Source organism: Callorhinus ursinus, unplaced genomic scaffold (assembly GCF_003265705.2).
Source record: "Callorhinus ursinus isolate GAN/ISIS: 27379988/994484 unplaced genomic scaffold, GSC_fseal_2.0 scaffold14, whole genome shotgun sequence".
Classification (NCBI taxonomy): domain Eukaryota; kingdom Metazoa; phylum Chordata; class Mammalia; order Carnivora; family Otariidae; genus Callorhinus; species Callorhinus ursinus.
The window spans coordinates 7,181,051-7,199,095 of record NW_027397076.1 but is presented as its reverse complement, the minus strand read 5'-3'; the positions used below and the strand labels follow the sequence as shown (position 1 = coordinate 7,199,095).

At 43.5% G+C, this 18,045-nt stretch overlaps 1 protein-coding gene across 1 annotated transcript in view; it reads right to left on the bottom strand.

Moving 5' to 3' along the window:
- The window catches only part of PAH (phenylalanine hydroxylase), a 67,957-nt gene that overhangs the window by 37,650 nt on the left and 12,262 nt on the right, over positions 1-18,045 (bottom strand). The window contains exon 3 of the mRNA XM_025881301.2: positions 8,689-8,872. Coding sequence (XP_025737086.1) covers positions 8,689-8,872 — 184 coding nt within the window. The remainder of the gene's footprint in view (positions 1-8,688; positions 8,873-18,045) is intronic.

Below are 18,045 nucleotides of genomic sequence, written 5' to 3'. Positions count from 1 at the left end.
CTGCGTTTTTTTGTTTGTTTGTTTTGTTTTTTAAGCTCTTCCAAAGGGAGAACACTAGTTGGACCAATTGGCTTCGTTCAGACCTCTAGGTGGAAAAGAAAAAAAAAATCAAAGAACGTGAGAAGATGGCAAAACCTCAAAGGATTCAAGTCTTGGCAAAGAGGAGACAAAGGTGGGAGCAGCCCACCAAGCCTCAAGCCCTTGTCACAGATACTGTGAGGGACCCCGGACCCCCAGGCAGCACTGCAAGGCCGTGGGGTGCTCACCCCTGTCCAGGGACCTCTGGTCACCACCCAGAAAAGGCCTAGAATACAGCCAGGTTGGAGAAGCAGCAAAGCTTGGTGAGCTAATCATACAGACTTCAGAGCCAAATCACCTGGGTCCAAATCTGGCCTCTGCTACTTGGTAACTTTGTCCATGAAGCAAGCAGTGTGAAGACCCAAGTACTAAAGGGAAGGAGACTACAGAGCATGCAGACAAAATAGGACCAAGCTTTTACCTTTTTGTACGAAGCCTACACTTTGTTTTACAGTCTATCGTATTTACTTCTTTCAATACTACACATATATTTGTATACGTATATCATACATACTTATATATGCAGGTAGGCGTGTGTCTCAGAGTTCAGAGAGGCAGAACCACTGCATGTCCCTATATCTACATATCTGTATTTGTTTCTGTGCACCTGTAAGACCATTAACCTCCTGTGTGATGCCAGAGCTTGAAGTTTCCAGGGCAGGAGACGGAAGGGAAAACCAGTGTAAAATGGAGGAGATCAAGCCTGGAACCCCACAAGGACGGAGAGATGGCTAGTCTTCAGAGAACAGCGGAAGCCTACAGTTGGTAGACTCCAGTCATTCTTGTGGTCTCACCCTTGATGGAGCTGGTGTCCTGCAGAAACGGGGGCCCTTCATCTGCAGTTGAAGACATTCACCTGGCCCAAGAGTTGGTGAGGCTGAGAGGGAAGGTGGACTGGTTGCAAGCCCACCTGTAAAGCCTGCATCTTATCCTGTGCAAAAGGTTTGCACATCCTGGGCCTGAAGCTGGCAGGTCTGTGTCCAAGTTTCATCTCTCCCACCCACAAACTCTGTGACTCTGAGCAAGTGACTTGATTCCTGAGACTCTGGCTTCTCCTCTGTGAAATGGGCGAGACAGCCAATCCCTGGCCTGCTTCCTTGGTTGGGGTGAGGAGCGACCGACTTGCAGTAGGTCCATCTGCCATCCTTACACTTGAACCAGACACATCTCTGGTTAAGTACGGCTACAAAGGCCCCTTGTGGCAGGGTCAGAGTTCCTACCTGTGAACCTGGGATCTTCCAATTTTCCCAGCCAAAAGTTATAGCTACCTTTTTTCCTTTGAAGTTAATTTTTTGAGAGCTTAAGATGCACCAGATACAGTGCTAAGCTCATTACTTCCATTGTTTTAATTCTCAAAGCAATGCTAGGGAGTAGACATTATTTCTGCTTTTCTGATGAGCAAACTGAGGCTCGAAGAGGGGAAGGAACTTGGTTAAGATCACTGAGCTCACTGCGGAATGAGGACTCTGAGAACTGCTCTGCTCAGCAGGCTTAGAATAAGGTGGGGGGCAGCAGAGGGTTGATTTTAGATTCCTAATCTCCCATCTGGAGACAGAAAAGAGGTGATGAACTAAAGCAGGAATCTAAAGGGCTTGGAGAAAACCCCTAGGACAGCCCCGGGGCCTCCCCATCTCCCATCCCAACCCTCCCTGGATTTAAGGGTAGTAACTTTTTAACACTGAAGTTCTCAGCTCCTCAAAGACACCTTCACATTTCCTTTATCTTCTTCAGTGGTGGTGGCAGGCCTCTCCCCCACCCTGGCACAGTGCTGGGAATAGAGACTGACCCTGGTGACCCAAGCCTTCCTCTTGAAAAGTTAAATCAGATTAGCTCATTAATGACCTTTGCAAATATCTCCGCGGTGGGCTGGCCTCTGTGGGCCCCTCGACTGCCTCACGGGCTGCTGGGCTCAGCGTTAATGAATGACTTGGGCAGGCTGGTGCAACAGAGGCCCTCTGTGAAGCCAGAGGCACTGGAGGGGGGCAGATCATTAATAAATATTGATTTGGCTCCAAGGGAAGCAGCCTGCAGGAGAGCCGACCCTGGACACCCACGTCGTGGTCTCATTAAGTCGGGGTCAACTGCTCAGCCCAGACGCCGAGGGGTGGCTGGCTCAGGAGAGCTCCTGAGCAAGAGGCCCCCATAGGCCTGGCGGGAGCCTGCTTCCTGGCCAATGGGTCAGAGAAGGCCTATTAAATTTATAACAGTTTAAGGTGCAGGCTGAGTCCCATTAACTCCCTCCCTCCACCAAACGTCCACCAGCCCCAGGGTCTAGCCAGCGAGGCACCCAGTCTTGCTCCAGACTTTTGCCTCCAGCCTGTCTCAGGGAGGGCAATAAATCCTCCTTTCCTGGGCCCAGAATAGAAGGATGTTCTCAACCCTTCTTTCCAGGCTCCTGGATGTCTCCTCTGAGGCAAAGGCCTACAGCCTCTTTGGAAGCATTGGTGTGCTGATCCCAACAGCGCCCCCAAAAGGAGAAGGGTAGTATGCCAACATCCTGCAAGATGAAGTCTTTTGAGGGTTTTACTTTTCTCTTTTAAGGAGCTTCTACTTTTTTTTTAAGATTTTATTTATTTATTTGACAGAGAGAGAACACAATCAGGGGGAGTAGTGGGCAAAGAGAGAGGGAGAAGCAGGCTCCCTATTGAGTAAGGAGCCCAATGGGGGGCTGGATACCAGAACCCTGGGATCATGACCTGAGCTAAAGGCAGACGCTTAACTGACTGAGCCACCCTGGCGCCCCAAGGAGCTTCTACTTTCTTTCCAGAGAAAGGATGCCCCTCAGGAAGGTCTTGGCAAGAACAGGTGAGACAAATTCTGGCTGTTGGTGCCAAACTAGTTTCTTCCTCCTCCTGGACAGAGCAGAGGAATGGTGGGTTCAAGGCTCACTTCTATCAGTGACGTGACAGGTAAAGCATTTGAACTCTCCATCCACATGTTAAAATAGAATGAAAACCAGACAAATAAAAGGGCCTTAGCATGAAGTAAAGAGGTAAAAATGTGTTGAAATAAATCAATGATGGAACAAATGAATGGATATGTGTGAAATCATGAATAAATAAAAGAATGACCCGCAGGATCCTTTAGTCCAATCACCATCCTACACTGGAACTATCCTCCCAGTATCCTTCTGAAGATGTCACGTATCTTATAAACATATCTACCGGCAAGTTGCCCACTATATCCCCAGATACAGAGTTCTGGTTTCTGAAAGCTTACATTGCACTCAGTCTGAGTACCTGCACTTACAACGGGAGTTATGGACAATCTACCTCGAAAGCCTCTCACATATTATGTCTGTCTCCCTCCAGATGTCCCTCCCTGACCCTGCTCCCCCTTCTCCCTACCATGCCCAAGACTGGCTTCAGTGTACCTCCTGAGAGCTCCTGATGCAAACCACATTTTCCTATTCCTGCATATATCATGCCACATAGGAACTACCTACTAGATTATAAGAAACATGAGTCTAGGCACCATGTGTGTTTTTTTCCCTACTGCATCCCTATCCTGTGGCTGACACTGAATGGGTGCTCAATGAATATAAGTTACACAAATGAATGATTAACTGAATTAGGGCATAAATGTGGATGAAAAAGAAGAAGGTCAGCAAAGCTGACTATGGTCTTTGAGAAGGAGTAGTGAAGGAAAAAGAAAGAAACCCTCAAGAGTCAGTATTTTAATAAGAGCCACATAATTTATAAAATACTAAGGAAAGAGAGAATTCCAGGGGTATCATGGATTAAATGATTAATCCATAGTTAAATGCTGCAAAAATTTCAAAGAGAATGAAAACAAAAAAGAGGATACTGGTTTGGGTCATGGGTGTTGCCAGAATGGTAAGGAAGAGGAGAAGAAAAGAAAGAAGGAAGCGAGAAGAGAGGGAGAGAGGAAGAAGGAAGGAAGCTGCATGAGAAGACGGCCTTCTGTCTTTTAGACCAGTACCATTTCCCGTATAACACACAGCCAACCGGATAAGAGTAGGCATCAAAAGCACATTCACAGGAAGTAATATTTGGAACTGATAGGTCATTCCCAGCACCCCTCACATCATCCCACACATGAAGCTGTCTCCCCACCTGCCAGGTGAAGTTGGACCCAGTGAGGGTGTGGCTGCCACCAACTCCCTATATGTTAGCCTGGTCAGTGTCCATATCCACGCAGCTGGTGGTGTCAAATAGCCTAATAGTTGGCTGGTGTTGTGAATCATAGAGCCCCTCCCTACTGAGGCTTATGGATGTCTAAATTCAAGGGCTATTCAACTCAAGCAAGCTCAATCTATCAAACACCATAACCTTCAGAGTATCTTGTATGACCTTCCTCATAAGCCCTAGAAAGGGGCCAAGTTGGTCTTAGTTCTATTTCACATATGAGGAACAAGAGATAATGAGGTCACCCAGCTGTCAGGGGGTAAGATGGGATTCAAATCTGGTTGGCAGTATACAGAATAGGAGTCCAAGTCCTAATTCTTGGCTCTAAATTCATGGCTTTTTCTGAATCGCTATCATGCTCCCTCAACCCAACATGAATGGCAAATCAACATTGTTACAATCATTTCATATTCTCTTATCACCTCCTATCACATCTGTCACACAGAGAAAAGGTATTTGACAGGGTAAACTTGAAGGGCCGTATGGATTGTGGAATCTTCATTGTTCCAAAGGAGAACTGTGTCTTATATTGAAAACGAGAACTGTTAGCTTCTTGCTCCAGCTATCTGAGTTGGCTGTTGCAAAGCTTAAATGAAAATAACCTAATAGGAAAGAACTTTGAAAACACTGGATTGGGAATGCAAATAACGGATCCCCCTTAGAAACAGAGTCTGCTTATAAATTTATGATCTTCCTTAGCTTGAAGCCCTGCGACCTGGCAAATGGACTGGGCTCTAGAAATAACATTTGCCCTGGATCTTCCCTCACCAGTGAATAGAGCTGCCTCTAACAGACTGCAAAGGAGTGAGCCCCATACCAACAACACCAGCTCTGCTTCTAGCTCCGGGCTTGGTACATACCCCCTGCTTTGGCTTATCCTCTTAGCTGTGGGTCTGCTTGTACCAGTGAGGCATTCTGCTGAGACAAAAGTCTCATCCCCAGCTGTCACGACTTATGACAACATCAACGCATCCAGCAAGCATCCAGGCGTACTGAAAAAGGCTGTCAATCCTGTGTTTTTATGAACATGCAGATCCTTTGTCTCCTGCAGACCCAGGGCCACAAACAAGCACCTTCAGCCCTGAGAGGTGCCCTTGGGGCAAAGTGGGATGCACAGCAGAAGGTCTGGAACCAAGAAGAGGACAAAGGGGGGAGGGCAGCACAGAACATAGGAGCGGAGGAAGGGAGAGAGGAAAGGCAGGCACGAATGGTGGGCATGGGGAACCCTCCAGCCATCTGGAGCCCCCTACAGCCCTAAGCAGCTTCTCTCTAAGGGTCCTCAGCTCCTTGGGAACCATGATCCCTTTGAAAATCACTCTAAAAATCTGCATGCACACGCATATGTACCATCTCGCCCACAATCCCAGGGGCTTTCCAGGCTCCTCCAAGGAATTCTAGCCTTCGTCCCCCGACAGGTGATCTGAAACCTCAGCCTTACCTGGGCCCTGCGCATCAGGGTGGCACCACCGGAGCAGCAAGGGGGCTGGAAGACAGGACTGGCAGCAGGGAGGGGTGTGTAAGGGGGAAGCAATGAGTGTCATGATGCTGAGCGTGTCTTCTCACAATAACTGTTTCCCTTACATCACTGCTTCAGGATTCAATCCAAATGGAAAAGCAAAATTGTAAGAGCCCCCAGGTCAGAGAGATAGAAACATAGCTAAACAGACAGACAGATACATAGATGAATAAATAGATAAATAGCCCTTCCGTTCCCCACAGAAAATACAGTTGTACTGGCAGGGTGGACACCCTTTGCCCCCACTGCAGGACTCTTATAATTACCACAGCTTGAACAAAATCCACCAGATGTCCATTTGCTCTTGGAAAATAACTCCAATCGGATAAATTTCTCAAAAGGTGATAATCCTATACCTCCGTCTAGCCAAGACATTCTGTCCGTCTGCTTCTCCTGGCTGCAATCTGCCTCCATGTAGGAATTTTCCATCCCCTTCTAAACGTAATGTCATGCAGAAGACTCAAAGGGAAAGGTAAAAGGATTAGTAGATTGATCGATGGAAGATATTAATGCTCTTTCATGTTGGGTTGAAGAAGGATTTGAGGTCATCAGGAGAGAGGGTAGCAAGAGAATAGACCTCAAGTATTCAAAAGACTCTGGATTAAAATCCTATTAAAGTCACATCAGCTTCTCCAGGAGGCATTTTAGAAGGTTGGGATTTCTTTAACATGTCACCATAATTAACCTTCCCTTAAGCTGTTTTGGGTGGGGAACTTTAGCAATTAAGAAACTGAAAACTTTCATTTTCTATCACCCACATGGACTTTTGAATGGTTTAAAAACGAGAGTGGAAAGTGGTTTAGCCAAATTGATTCGAGGGGTTCAGATCTCCCACTTCAACCTGCTGTCAGACTCACTCCTGAGATCTGAGCCCCTCAAAAGAAAGGGGCATTTTTGTGGAGCGAAAGAATCAAAGGTTCAGATCTACCATGATGCTTTTTTTCCTCTAATCATTCTCCCACTGAGTTCCGCGGAAAGAACAACTCTGCAAAGGGATGGTTGTTTTCCCCAGAAAGATCTGTTTCGGGGCCCAGACTCCAGTTCAAAAAATCGAGAAACCCAAAGAGCTGCCCCTCTCTGCAGGGGCGAGACTGTGCTGTTTGAGCACTGCTAGCACCCTGAACAACCATTCTGTTCCATGGACACGGGGGTCAGGAAACTGTGTCAGGGAGGGGCGGCCTGTAGGGGCTGGGATGATCAACCACATGAATAAATAAAATGAGACACATGTTGTTTTCAAGGGTTAGTTCTACCAGGGTTGTCTTCACTAGGGCAAATGTCAACCCAGTTTCAAATGTCAACCCCCTGCCAGATTCCATCACCTTGCCCTCATTACAACTCCTGTCCCTGGACTGTATTCACTTGGGTGTCTCCTCACGCTTGTCAGCCTGTGAGCGCCATCAGAATGGGTAGTGTTGAGCCTTTCTCCCCCCAGATCCTATCACGATGCCTGGTGCAGAGTGGGGCTTGACACAGGCTTACCCACAACTGCACCGAATTCACTCTGTGCCTTAAGGCAAGTCATGGCCTCTGTTTTTTACAATGAAAAATTAAGGAGTCTGTTGGACTGCACGACCTCTGAGGTCATTTGCCAGTTCTCAGAATCTCTGAAAAAGTTGTTGTGTACAGGCTGGCTTTTCATGGCTCCTGTGCTGGGGTCGTGATTTATAATAACAATGATGGTAATGGTAAGAATAGAGAACATCTATTAAGCCCTTAAACATCGTCTGCGTGGTTCTCAAAGCTCCACCGGCATTATTTCATTAATCCTACAAGACTCTTGTTCATTTGATACCGTGGGAGATTGTGAAGGGTAGTCATTTGCCTAAAGTCACACCAAGTGTAGTGTGCCCTAGTTCCAGAGTCTGGACTCCTAACTATTCTTGCATGTTTCCATTAAGAACCTCCTTTCTGAGCCTCCAGTTCAGGCTGCCCATCCTTCAGTTGATCTACATACGTCTTCCCTGGCTCCCCAAGGAGCTGCCTGCCTGCTCATCAATTGCTTTGATTTCCTACCCCAGAACCCCAGCTGGCTCAGCCTCCACCTGCTCCAAGCAGAGGCAGAGTTTGCCCCAGGATCCGGCAGGCCCTTTGTCCTGAGGGCCTGCAGCTCCTGTTAGGAGCAGGTGGCCGGAAAAGCAAGAGAGGGCATTCATCAGCAAAGCAGCTCAGGAGGTGGAAGGGAAGGAAGGCACATAGGGTTGATCTGAGGAGGAATTCCAAGTCCCTGCCCCTCAGTGACCTGAGCCCATGGGCTTGGCTTTCTACGCTCTGCAGGGACAGAATCCAGGAATAAACTTCCTTGTCTTGGTAACAGCCAAGGAGGATGAGGGCAGAAAAAGAAGAGAGATCTCCTAGGAAGGCCTTGTGGGTATCTTTTAGAAAATGTTTCAGTGGCCTGCGCAAAGAGGTGGGTGTCCTCTCATTTTAAGGCATCTCTGCCAATTAAAATGTTATTTTCAGCTACAGAGCTTGAAACTCTCTTGACACAAAGTCTTCACTGTTGTGGCAAAAAACAAACAAACAAAAAAAAAAACTCTTGATTTTATAGTAGAAAAAAGTGTTTTGATTATTTAGGAAAAAAAAAAGTTCATCTCAGCAATCACACTCCTAAGTATTTACCCAAATGAGTTAAAATTTCATGTCTACACAAAACCCTGCCCATGAATGTTCATAATTTCTTTATTCATGATTGCTAAAATTTAGAATATATAAAATTGCAGCAAAGAAAGAAAATTACTAATATAAGAAATAGCTGTCTTGAGGAAGTGAAAAAAGCACATTTATTAAATGTCTAAAATGTGGTAGGTACACCTCTGGGTCCCTAACATACCTCCTCCAGCTTAGTCCCCCCCCAGTGGTCTACCAGGTTAGACACTATTTTTGCCAGTATTTTCTGAAGAAAATGTCAAGTTGCTTGTGTTGCAAAATCCTTCTGTTTCTTACCTGTGTCTTCTGTCTTATCTCGGGAAAGCTCATGGACAGTGGCACCGATGTCATGCCTCAAGATCTTGATGATGTTTGGCAGGACAGGCATGCTACCTTTATCCAGATAGGTAAAAAATTCATACTCATCTTTCTTTAAACGTGAAGGTCTGGATTCAATGTGGGTCAGGTTTATATCATTCTCCTAGAAAAGAGAGGTGGAAGTGTGAAGGGGACAGTCACTGGAATTAACACAGACAAAACACACAACCTAGAGGGATGGCTAGGTGGCTCAGTCGGGTAAGCATCCGGCTCTTCGTCTCAGCTCAGGTCTTGATCTCAGAGTTGTGAGCCCACATTGGGCTCCATGCCCAGCATGGAGCATACTTGAAAAAACAAACACACACACACATAAAACCAGAGCAAAACACGCAACACAATAAAATGCAGAGAGAGGAGGAACAGGACTTTTTTTATATAAAAGAGTAGAAGAAAGTCCTTAAAGTAACAAAAGTTGTTTACTTGTCTGTGCAAAACCAAGTAATAAAAGGTGGGGGAAATAGTGCAAATGCTACAGAATTTAATCACATGGAAATCTGCTAAAAGCCTAGAGTTGCAAACCTAAGATTTTGGTTTGGTTCAAATGCCTAGGGCAGCAGTTTGGCAAAAATGTTTATATAGGGAAACCTTCCTTCCCAAATGAAATCCCTTGGAATCTCAGTAATATCTCAGTAAAGTGATCATACAGAAGCAACATTGCCCAGCTTAAATAGGGTCCCCGGGAATCAGGCTTATTGGGTTTAAATCAAAGTTCCCATAGGGATTGTAAGATTGGACAATTTACTTTTATGTTTCTAATGCTCAGTTTTTCCATCTGTAATTTAACAGTATTAATGATACCTGCTTCATAAATTTGTTGGGCGCACTGGTTGGCATGTGTATGCATAACCCCAAGTACATGGTAAATGCTCAGTAAAAATTAGCTAATAAAAATTAGCTAGTATAAAAATGGTAATATAGCTACCATTCATATCTTTATATAATTACTTTTCATTGAGGTTATGCAACAAATATAGGTAGCACTTCCCAGGTACTGATCACCCTTCCAGGTGGTTGGTATACATCAGTAAACAAAACAGACCAAGATAGTTTCCTTTATAAAGCTTACATTTAAGTTGGGGGAGACAAATAACAAACATAAAAGATAACTGATTTATGTATTATTTTATAATGACTGTAATGAAAAAGCAAAAGGGAAAAAACACAAAGCAGAGCAGGGTGAAGGTGATAGGCAGTCCTGGGGGAAAGTGAGGACAAACTTTAGAACTAAATAAGGTGGACACATGAGGCCTCATTGAGAAGGGAAGATTCATGTATATGTGGGTTTTATTAAATGCCAAAAAAAATAATAATCACTATAGCTACTCAACTTCCATGTCTTTGGCTGGTGATGTTTTAGCTATCATTGGTTTTGTCATGAAAAAGAAAAAGTCATTTACTTAAATTGATCCTCAAATTTAAATGCATGGTAGTCATCTGCTTCTTACTCAGAAAATCTGATTTCATTGACAGAACTGTCCTTTGTGAAGAAAACCAAGGAATATGCTCTACACTTTCTTAAAACAAATAATAGGGGTTATCCCAAACATTTAAATGAACAAAACGTACCCTGAAAGAAATCTAACTTGACTCATTCTATAATTCCAAAAAATGAAATTCATCAATATTGTAGTTCAGGAAGTATTATTTTGGGAGGGGAGGGGCAGAGGGAAAGGGAGAGAGAGAATCCCAAGCTGGCTCCATACCCAGCGTGGAGCCTGATGCAGGACTCAATTTCACAATCACTGAGATCATGACCTGAGCTGAAATCAAGAGTAGTACGCTTAACCAACAGAGCCACTCAGGTGCCCCAGGAAGTATATCTTTCTCCTTGATTGTTAAGGGCATATGGTTGAAGAGAAAACACTGATAATTACAATGATGACATCTTTTTGTTTTGATTATCACTTCACAGTTTAGAATTAGGTTCTGTGACCTTCCCAACAAACCTTTGAGCAGGTTAAGGGAGTTGTAAAATATGAAATCAGAGATGATGATGCTTTTCCAGAAGTGGCTGGAAAGTTATTGGTGTTCTGACCACACCGCCTTCCTGCCAGGGATACCATGAGAATTCTGCAAATATCAGCTTTTATCATTACTATTACTAGCGCACGAAGCACAAAAAATGAAAACCTCTGGGTATGGCAAACACAATAATAAGTAAACCCACACAGGTTTACTTATGTTTACTTATGTCTTCTTGCACTTTCTTCCTCATAATCCCTGAGGGCACATAATAGAGCCATTGTTTATGGGCATCAGCTGCAGAGAATCCAGCCTTGACAGTGACGGCCAGGAGCCCAATGTGAGGGTCCCAACAGGAGAGCGAGAGTGTATGTGGAGGAGGGACGACCAGAGAGATAGCAGTTGCTCTGAAGCTTTCCAGACAAACAGAGGTAACTTCCGAAACAAAGCAAAGAGCAATGTCATCCTTCTTGGCTCAGAAAGAAAGAGAAGCTCCACCTACTATTTGCCTAAGTTGAAAGTTTAAAGGAAGAGATAACCAGTTCGTGCCTTGTGTAGAGCAGAAAATACAGAAAAGCCAAGAACCAAGAGTGGACACACCTCCGGCATGCTCATTTGTAAGAGTGCAGCAGGTGATGGAAGGGGTGGGAAAAGTGGGAGGTGGAGAAAGGGCTAGAAGACAGACTATAGGCTGTTGTGTTCAACACCCACACTCCACCCTTCACAAAAGCACTTTCAGAGAGAAGCCTCTCACTTTAGGAATAGCCATAAAACAACATATTCCCCATGACTCAGTTTTTATAAGTCTGGAGATCTAACTTATGGGGGAAAAATTCACCAAAATTCATAAACTAACTAAACTCCCACAATAGGGGAACGATTAGGAAAATTATAGTGGAATCACTCAGTGGAGATTATGCCACCATTGAAAAGTAAGTAACATTCACAAATCAATCAACATGATACAAAATGTTGGTTACCAGAGTGGGTAGGAGCTGAGGGGGCAGGAGAAATAGGTGAAGGGGATTAACAGGTGGAAGCTTCCAGTTACAAAAAAAATAAGTCATGGGCATGTAAGGCACAGCATAGGGAATTAGTCAATACTATTGTAATAACTTTGTTTGGTGACAGATGGTAACTAGACTTACGGTGGGGATCATTTTGTAATGTATAAAAATATCTCATCACTATGATGTACATCTGAAACTGATAGGATATTGTATGTCAATTATACTTCAATTAAGAAAAACTCCCTCTGGCCCTCAACGCTCTGTCCCCAACCCCTGCTCACGCTCTCTCTTGCTCACTGTCTCTCTCTCTCAAATAGATTTTATTTATTTATTTGTCAGAGAGAGCAAGAGAGAGCACAAACAGGGGGAGCTGCAGGCAGAGGGAGAAGCAGGCTCCCCACTGAGTAGAGAGCCCGATGTGGGACTCGATCCCAGGAGCCTGGGATCGTGACCAGAGCTGAAGGCAGACACTTAACCAACTGAGCCACCTACGTGTCCCAATAAATAAAATCTTAAAAAATAAATAAATAACAACAACATGCATAAAGCAGTGTCAGTAATCACTCTAAAATATGTTAACAGTAGTAGTTTATAGATGATGGGCCTACAGATGATTTTGTTTCCTTCTTTCTATTTTTTTATCATAGTTCAACTTTTCTAAAAACAACACTTATACTTTTACAATGAAAAATTAACTTTATTTCTTAAAAGCTTACAATGACAACCACTTGGGAAAATACTTATGATGCATATAAGAATGTGATAATTAAAACATGTTTTAAAAAACTCTGCCCAAGCCAAAAGAAAAAGAAAAAGACTAGAATAAAATGCATCAAAATGAGTTATTATGAGATTATGTACAACTTCTATTTATTTGCCAAAAGTCTTACAATATTATTCATATAATGAAAAGAAAAATATATCTTTTAAATGTGAGTGAAGTTTTTGGCTAAGAACACTCCATCAAACTCTCTAAACTATTTCTTTCCCATTTGAATCAATTTGTTAATAATTAACTCTCAAGTTTGGCATGCAATTTGCTTATTGGAGTTTTTCCAGCTTATCAGTGTGGATCCTTAGATACCAATAATTTTGGTTGCTAAGGGAGACTTTAGAAATGAACCTCCAAACCTGATTATGATCATAGTTACCTTTTAGTAAGTGAATTTTTATTTTTAAGCAAGGGGTCTGTGTAGGTTTACGAATTGACCCACATACACTCACCACATCTTTGGGTGAGGGACAAATAAAGAACACTTTCTGTTATTCCACGTGGACATCTGGGTGGAGGCAAGAAAGGTTTAGAGCTCAACATTTCGAAGACAACTTCATGATTTGTCCAATAGTGAATTTACGCATAAAAGATAACAGCGTAACACCTTAATTAATTGGAACTCCTGAGCAGAGAGTGTGGGGACTCAGAGAAAAATAAACTGAAATGAATAGCCTCTTTTAATAAGGATTGGCCAGAAATCCCTTCCTGTTCCCATCCTTGAAGAAAACCTTTCTAACGGGGTCTTGGTCACTAGTGAATAAAACTACGGATACACAGAAATCACAATGGTGAAAAGCGGATTTGCCCTTCTGGATCTTTTCAAGCTTAGGGTCCATTTTCTCTTCTTCCATCTCATTCCTCAAGAAAAGGAGAATGGTATAGTGTAGAAAGGGTGGGCTCTGGAAACTAATCTAAGTTTAACTTCCGGTTCTGCTGCTCACCACCTCTGTACGCATTAGTTGGTCATCCTGAACTTTTATTTGTTTATGTTTAAAATAAAGACAATAGTGTTACCTGGTAGCTCAGTAAGTAAAAGGGAAAAAACACCTCACACCATTTTGGCTTCATTGATGGATATCCAGTAAGGACTTATACTTTGCCTCTCTCAGCTTGGTATAGATATACATTTCCCTGGGAGGCAAAACACGTTATGTTTTATGAGTTATTTCACCCTTCATTATTTGCTTTACCCTAAATTTTTCTCAGCTTCTGTCCTGAAAGCAAGTTTCAAAAAGGAGAAGGAAAAGCTGAAGATATTTTCAGATGGGAGGAGTCTGGAAAAGGAGAGCCTTTTGGACCACTCCATGTTGTTGCCTTAGAATAAACCTAAAAGAAGTTATGTTCTGGCCTATTCCAGAGGTTTCTGGGGGCAAATCAAAGACACTCACAAAGAATGTCCCAAATCATTGGTCTCAAGTAAACAGGAGCATTCAATAACTCATTTAATCAAGCAACTTCCACGCGCCAAACACTGTCCCAGGTGCTGGGATACAACAGTGAACAGAGTGGGAAAAATCCCTGCTCTTCTGGAGCTCAAATTCTTGAAGCAGGAGGTAAACAGGAACTATGAAAAATAAATGGAGTATACAGTCTTCAGATGGAATGGAAAAAAAATCCAAGCCAAAGAGGGATTGGATATTCCGGGGTGCCATGAAGGTGCTTTTTTAAACAGTGTGGTTAGGAAGGGCTCAAAAAATAAACAGGTGGCATTTAAGCACAGACCTGAAGTCAATGAGAGAGCAAGCCATGAGGGAACAGCAAGTGCAAGGGTCCTGAGGTAAGATAGTGCATAAGATGACTAAGGAACACCAAGGAGGCCAGAGTGTCCAGAGCAGAATGAGCAAGAGGGAGGGCGATGGGACAAGAGGCAGAGCAGTAACTGACAATGACCTATCGGCCATTACCCGAACTTTGTTTTTTTCACTCAGGGTGGCAATAAGAAGCTATAGAAGGTAATGAGGCAGAGAAGATACATTTTTGGACTTGTGTTTTAAAAGGAGCACTCGGGCAGCTGTTTTAAGAATAGACTGTAGTGGGCCAAGGGCAGAAGTGGTCTGGAGGCCTCTACAATATTTGGGGTAAGATGAGAGTTAGAAGGATTTGAGAGATATCTGGATAGATAAATTTAGAAGCAGGCTGGGCTTCTTATCTATTTTGCTGATCTCCTCTTGGGAGAGGGCCAGGAACAGCCCTGGTTGAGCAAGAATCTGGAAACTAAACCCTCTTGGATGAACAGGAAATCAAAAACATTCGGGAAAGTATGGGCAGCACAGTTAAATCCTAGAGTGGGCTCCAGATCACTCCCCACCCTGCTCTGGAGGAGAGTTCTCAGTCAGGTTCAAGCTGGATTGTCAGTGGATTCACACACCCTGGAGACCATCTTTTGGGACACACTCTTGCTTCCTCTGGAAGAACCTCTGTTGTAATCTCTGGGCCTGTTCTTCCCTCCATCTTCTCCCTCTTTGTTAGATTATTTCTTCTCTACCCTCCCCTCCATTGGGTTGGGGTTGCATCCAACTCAGAAGAGACCCCTTTCTGGGGAGACCTGGGGTAGCCGCTTAATCCAGGCTCTTTTAGAGGCTTTAGAGAAAAGAGCCTTTTTCTTCCTGTGTTCCTCTTTGTACACCTTTTCTTGCCAAGAAGGTCATAAGATGGAAAAGGATCTCTTTCAGCCCAGGGCTACCAAAGAGCAATCACAACTCATGTGTCATCAGTGGCGTCATGGCACTCTTTAAATATTTACCATGTGAGATCAAACTTCATTATAAAAGTTCAAAAAGTAGCTCTGTTTTGCTATTTCTCAAATATGTCCAGCTCTAAAGGGTTTAGCAGCTAAAAACAGTGTCAGTTTTCAATCTGAGGTTCTTCTAGTCAATACATAGTCACCTGACCTGTACATAAAGTCTAGTGCAGCACCATCCGTATGGGTAAACAATGAAAGCAACCTAAATGTCCACCAACAGGAGAGGATCAAGTATAGTCACACCATGAATATACAGAGTGGAGAATGAATGAGCCAGAACACTATGAACTTGAACAAATCTCCAAAGCAACGTTCACCACTCTGTCAAGAAAGAAAACTACAGGACAGTTGCAATACTATTCCAATTTTACAAAGAGTCAAAGCTTGCAAAACTAGGCCATATGTCACTAATGGGTAGCTCTATATAGCAAAGGCTAAAATGATAGGTGGGAATAACATCAAATTCAGATTAATAGCTGTATCTGAGGAGGAAGCCCATGGGGAAGGGCATCCAGGGACTTGCGTCACTCCTGCAATGTTCCATTTCTTAAGCATGGGTGTTCTTTGTATCATGATCTATATTGGGGGCTTTAAAGAAAATTTTACAAGTCATCTGGTAAGCTCTTCTTATTTTGATTAAAGAAGCAATGTTCCCGTAAACACTTGTACCGCTCACGACTGCTCCAGGCCTATGGTCAGAGCGGTAAAGGCAACTCTCATGATTCATTCTAGATTCCGTCCCACTCTCCAGGGCAGGCCCAAGGGTCACAGGCAGGACCTTAAAGTCCAAACTTTAGATAGTAAACATGGCATAGCAGCCTAGATGTCCCCCGTGCACCCCAGCCTTTGTCCCCAGGAATGGTTGGCAGATGGAAAGGCTGTGAGGATTCTGTGACCTGAGCACTTGTTTATTCTCTCCCTTCAAGTTTTTTGTTTCTTTGTTCTGGAATTAAGTTCCCCTTTCTTCTCTCCTGGCCACCCCCTTCAGGTTTCAGTTTAAACATTACATCTGCCAGAAATCTTTCCTGGCCAGCTCTGCCTCAGGGAATCCAGAGCTTCTCACATTTCTGTAGGGGCAGAGAATGACTGTCTGACTCACCCAAGAATCCCCAGCACCTTTATAGGGTCTGATAACAGTAGACACTCAAAAAATATTAATTGAATGCATAAATGAGAGAGGAGGAGCTCACTGAATATCTAATGGGGAAAAGGCATGGGTCATGTGGGCACAGGCAGAGCATAGGAAGTGAATGTGACAAATATTGACTGGGCCTTTTCCATTTGTTTCCAAAAGCCCCATCCACTGTGAAAATGGAGGGTGAGCTCTGAAATGGTTTTGGCTCTAAGTGTCTAGCCTTAGGCAGCTTGCTTAGTCAGAACCTCTCTGTTCCCATCAATTAAATGAGGCTAATTGAGCATACCCATGAACTTCAGCACCCTGTATATCCATATATTTGCTTGTTCTCTCCCCTAGAGAATCTATAGTAAGGTGATTAGTGGAATGCTAGCAGAAGGAGGGAGACCTCTTCTTTGCAACCTCCCCAGAGAGCTGGCATCCAATTTTACAGCCCATTACTAAGCCACTTGCAGCAAAGACTCTCTGGAGACTATTTTTCTAAGAAGGCGCAGACGTGAGCTAGTAGAGGCTAAAAATATAGAGAGTTACAGACAACTTTTAAATAAAAGCATGAAGAATTGAAAATTAGAACAACTGAGGACACTGGGATGTTGGCAGATTAGCAGGTAGAGGCTTTGGTGTATTTCTAATTGTTTGGCCCCAAGTCACTAAAACATCTGCTTCACTGTCTCACCACTCAGCAAACACAGGCAAACACAGTACTTCTGTATTTCTGTTATAAATACCAAACTGATTGTGTTACATTCTGTTGTTGTTACTAGCTGCTGCTGACAAGGCCACAAGTCCATTGGCAGGCAACATCATCCCTTAATGGGATGGTGACTTGGGTGCTAATCATCTGATGAAAAGATGGGCTCTCAGGCAGGGAATGAATCCTGACCATGCTGGGAGAAATCTGCCCTCACTCTGCAGATCTCACTTTTTGTTTGAAGAGCTAGGATGTCTGTATGTCTTCCTGGTGGCTAGGGGCTAAGAAAGCTGTCACCATATGGAGTCAGGCCAGGGGGGCCACATGGTCTAGGTTCATATATCTGTCAGTGTTTCGTTTATTACTCTGAGCATGTATTAATGTTTAGTTAAATGTCCCTGTTGCATCTCTGATATGCTGCAAGCCATCAAAGGATGGTCTTGCTAGTTAAACAGAGATATGACTGTAGTGAGGGATTCATAGGGTACAGGTGATTCCCCCATATGGAATGTTCTCACTCCATTGCCAATCTTGGGGGAGCTGGATAGATTTGTATCCTTTGTCTCTATTAAGGAAAGGTAAGTTTATTTACACCATCATTTTTGTTTTGATTCTGCCCTGGCTTCTGCTGGCTGTTTTCACGGTAGTAATACTTGAAATCAATGCCTTCTAGCACCCTTCCACAGTAGAGATATTGCCTTTAAGTGATTTGAAATATGCTCTTGTAATTTCTACACCTTGCCCTTTTACCTCTGAAGTAATAGAAAATGAGTAGTATTTTTCTCCCATAACAGCCCTTCAAATATTTCCTTGCCCCATCTTCCCTCTTCAAGACAAACAATCCTAATCCTTTAACTTTTTCATACTGCCGGGAATTTAAGAGTCCCTGAAGTTCTGTGACCCTCTAAAACTGTGGTGCATAGAAATGAGAGTAAACGTTTATTTTTTTAAGATTTTATT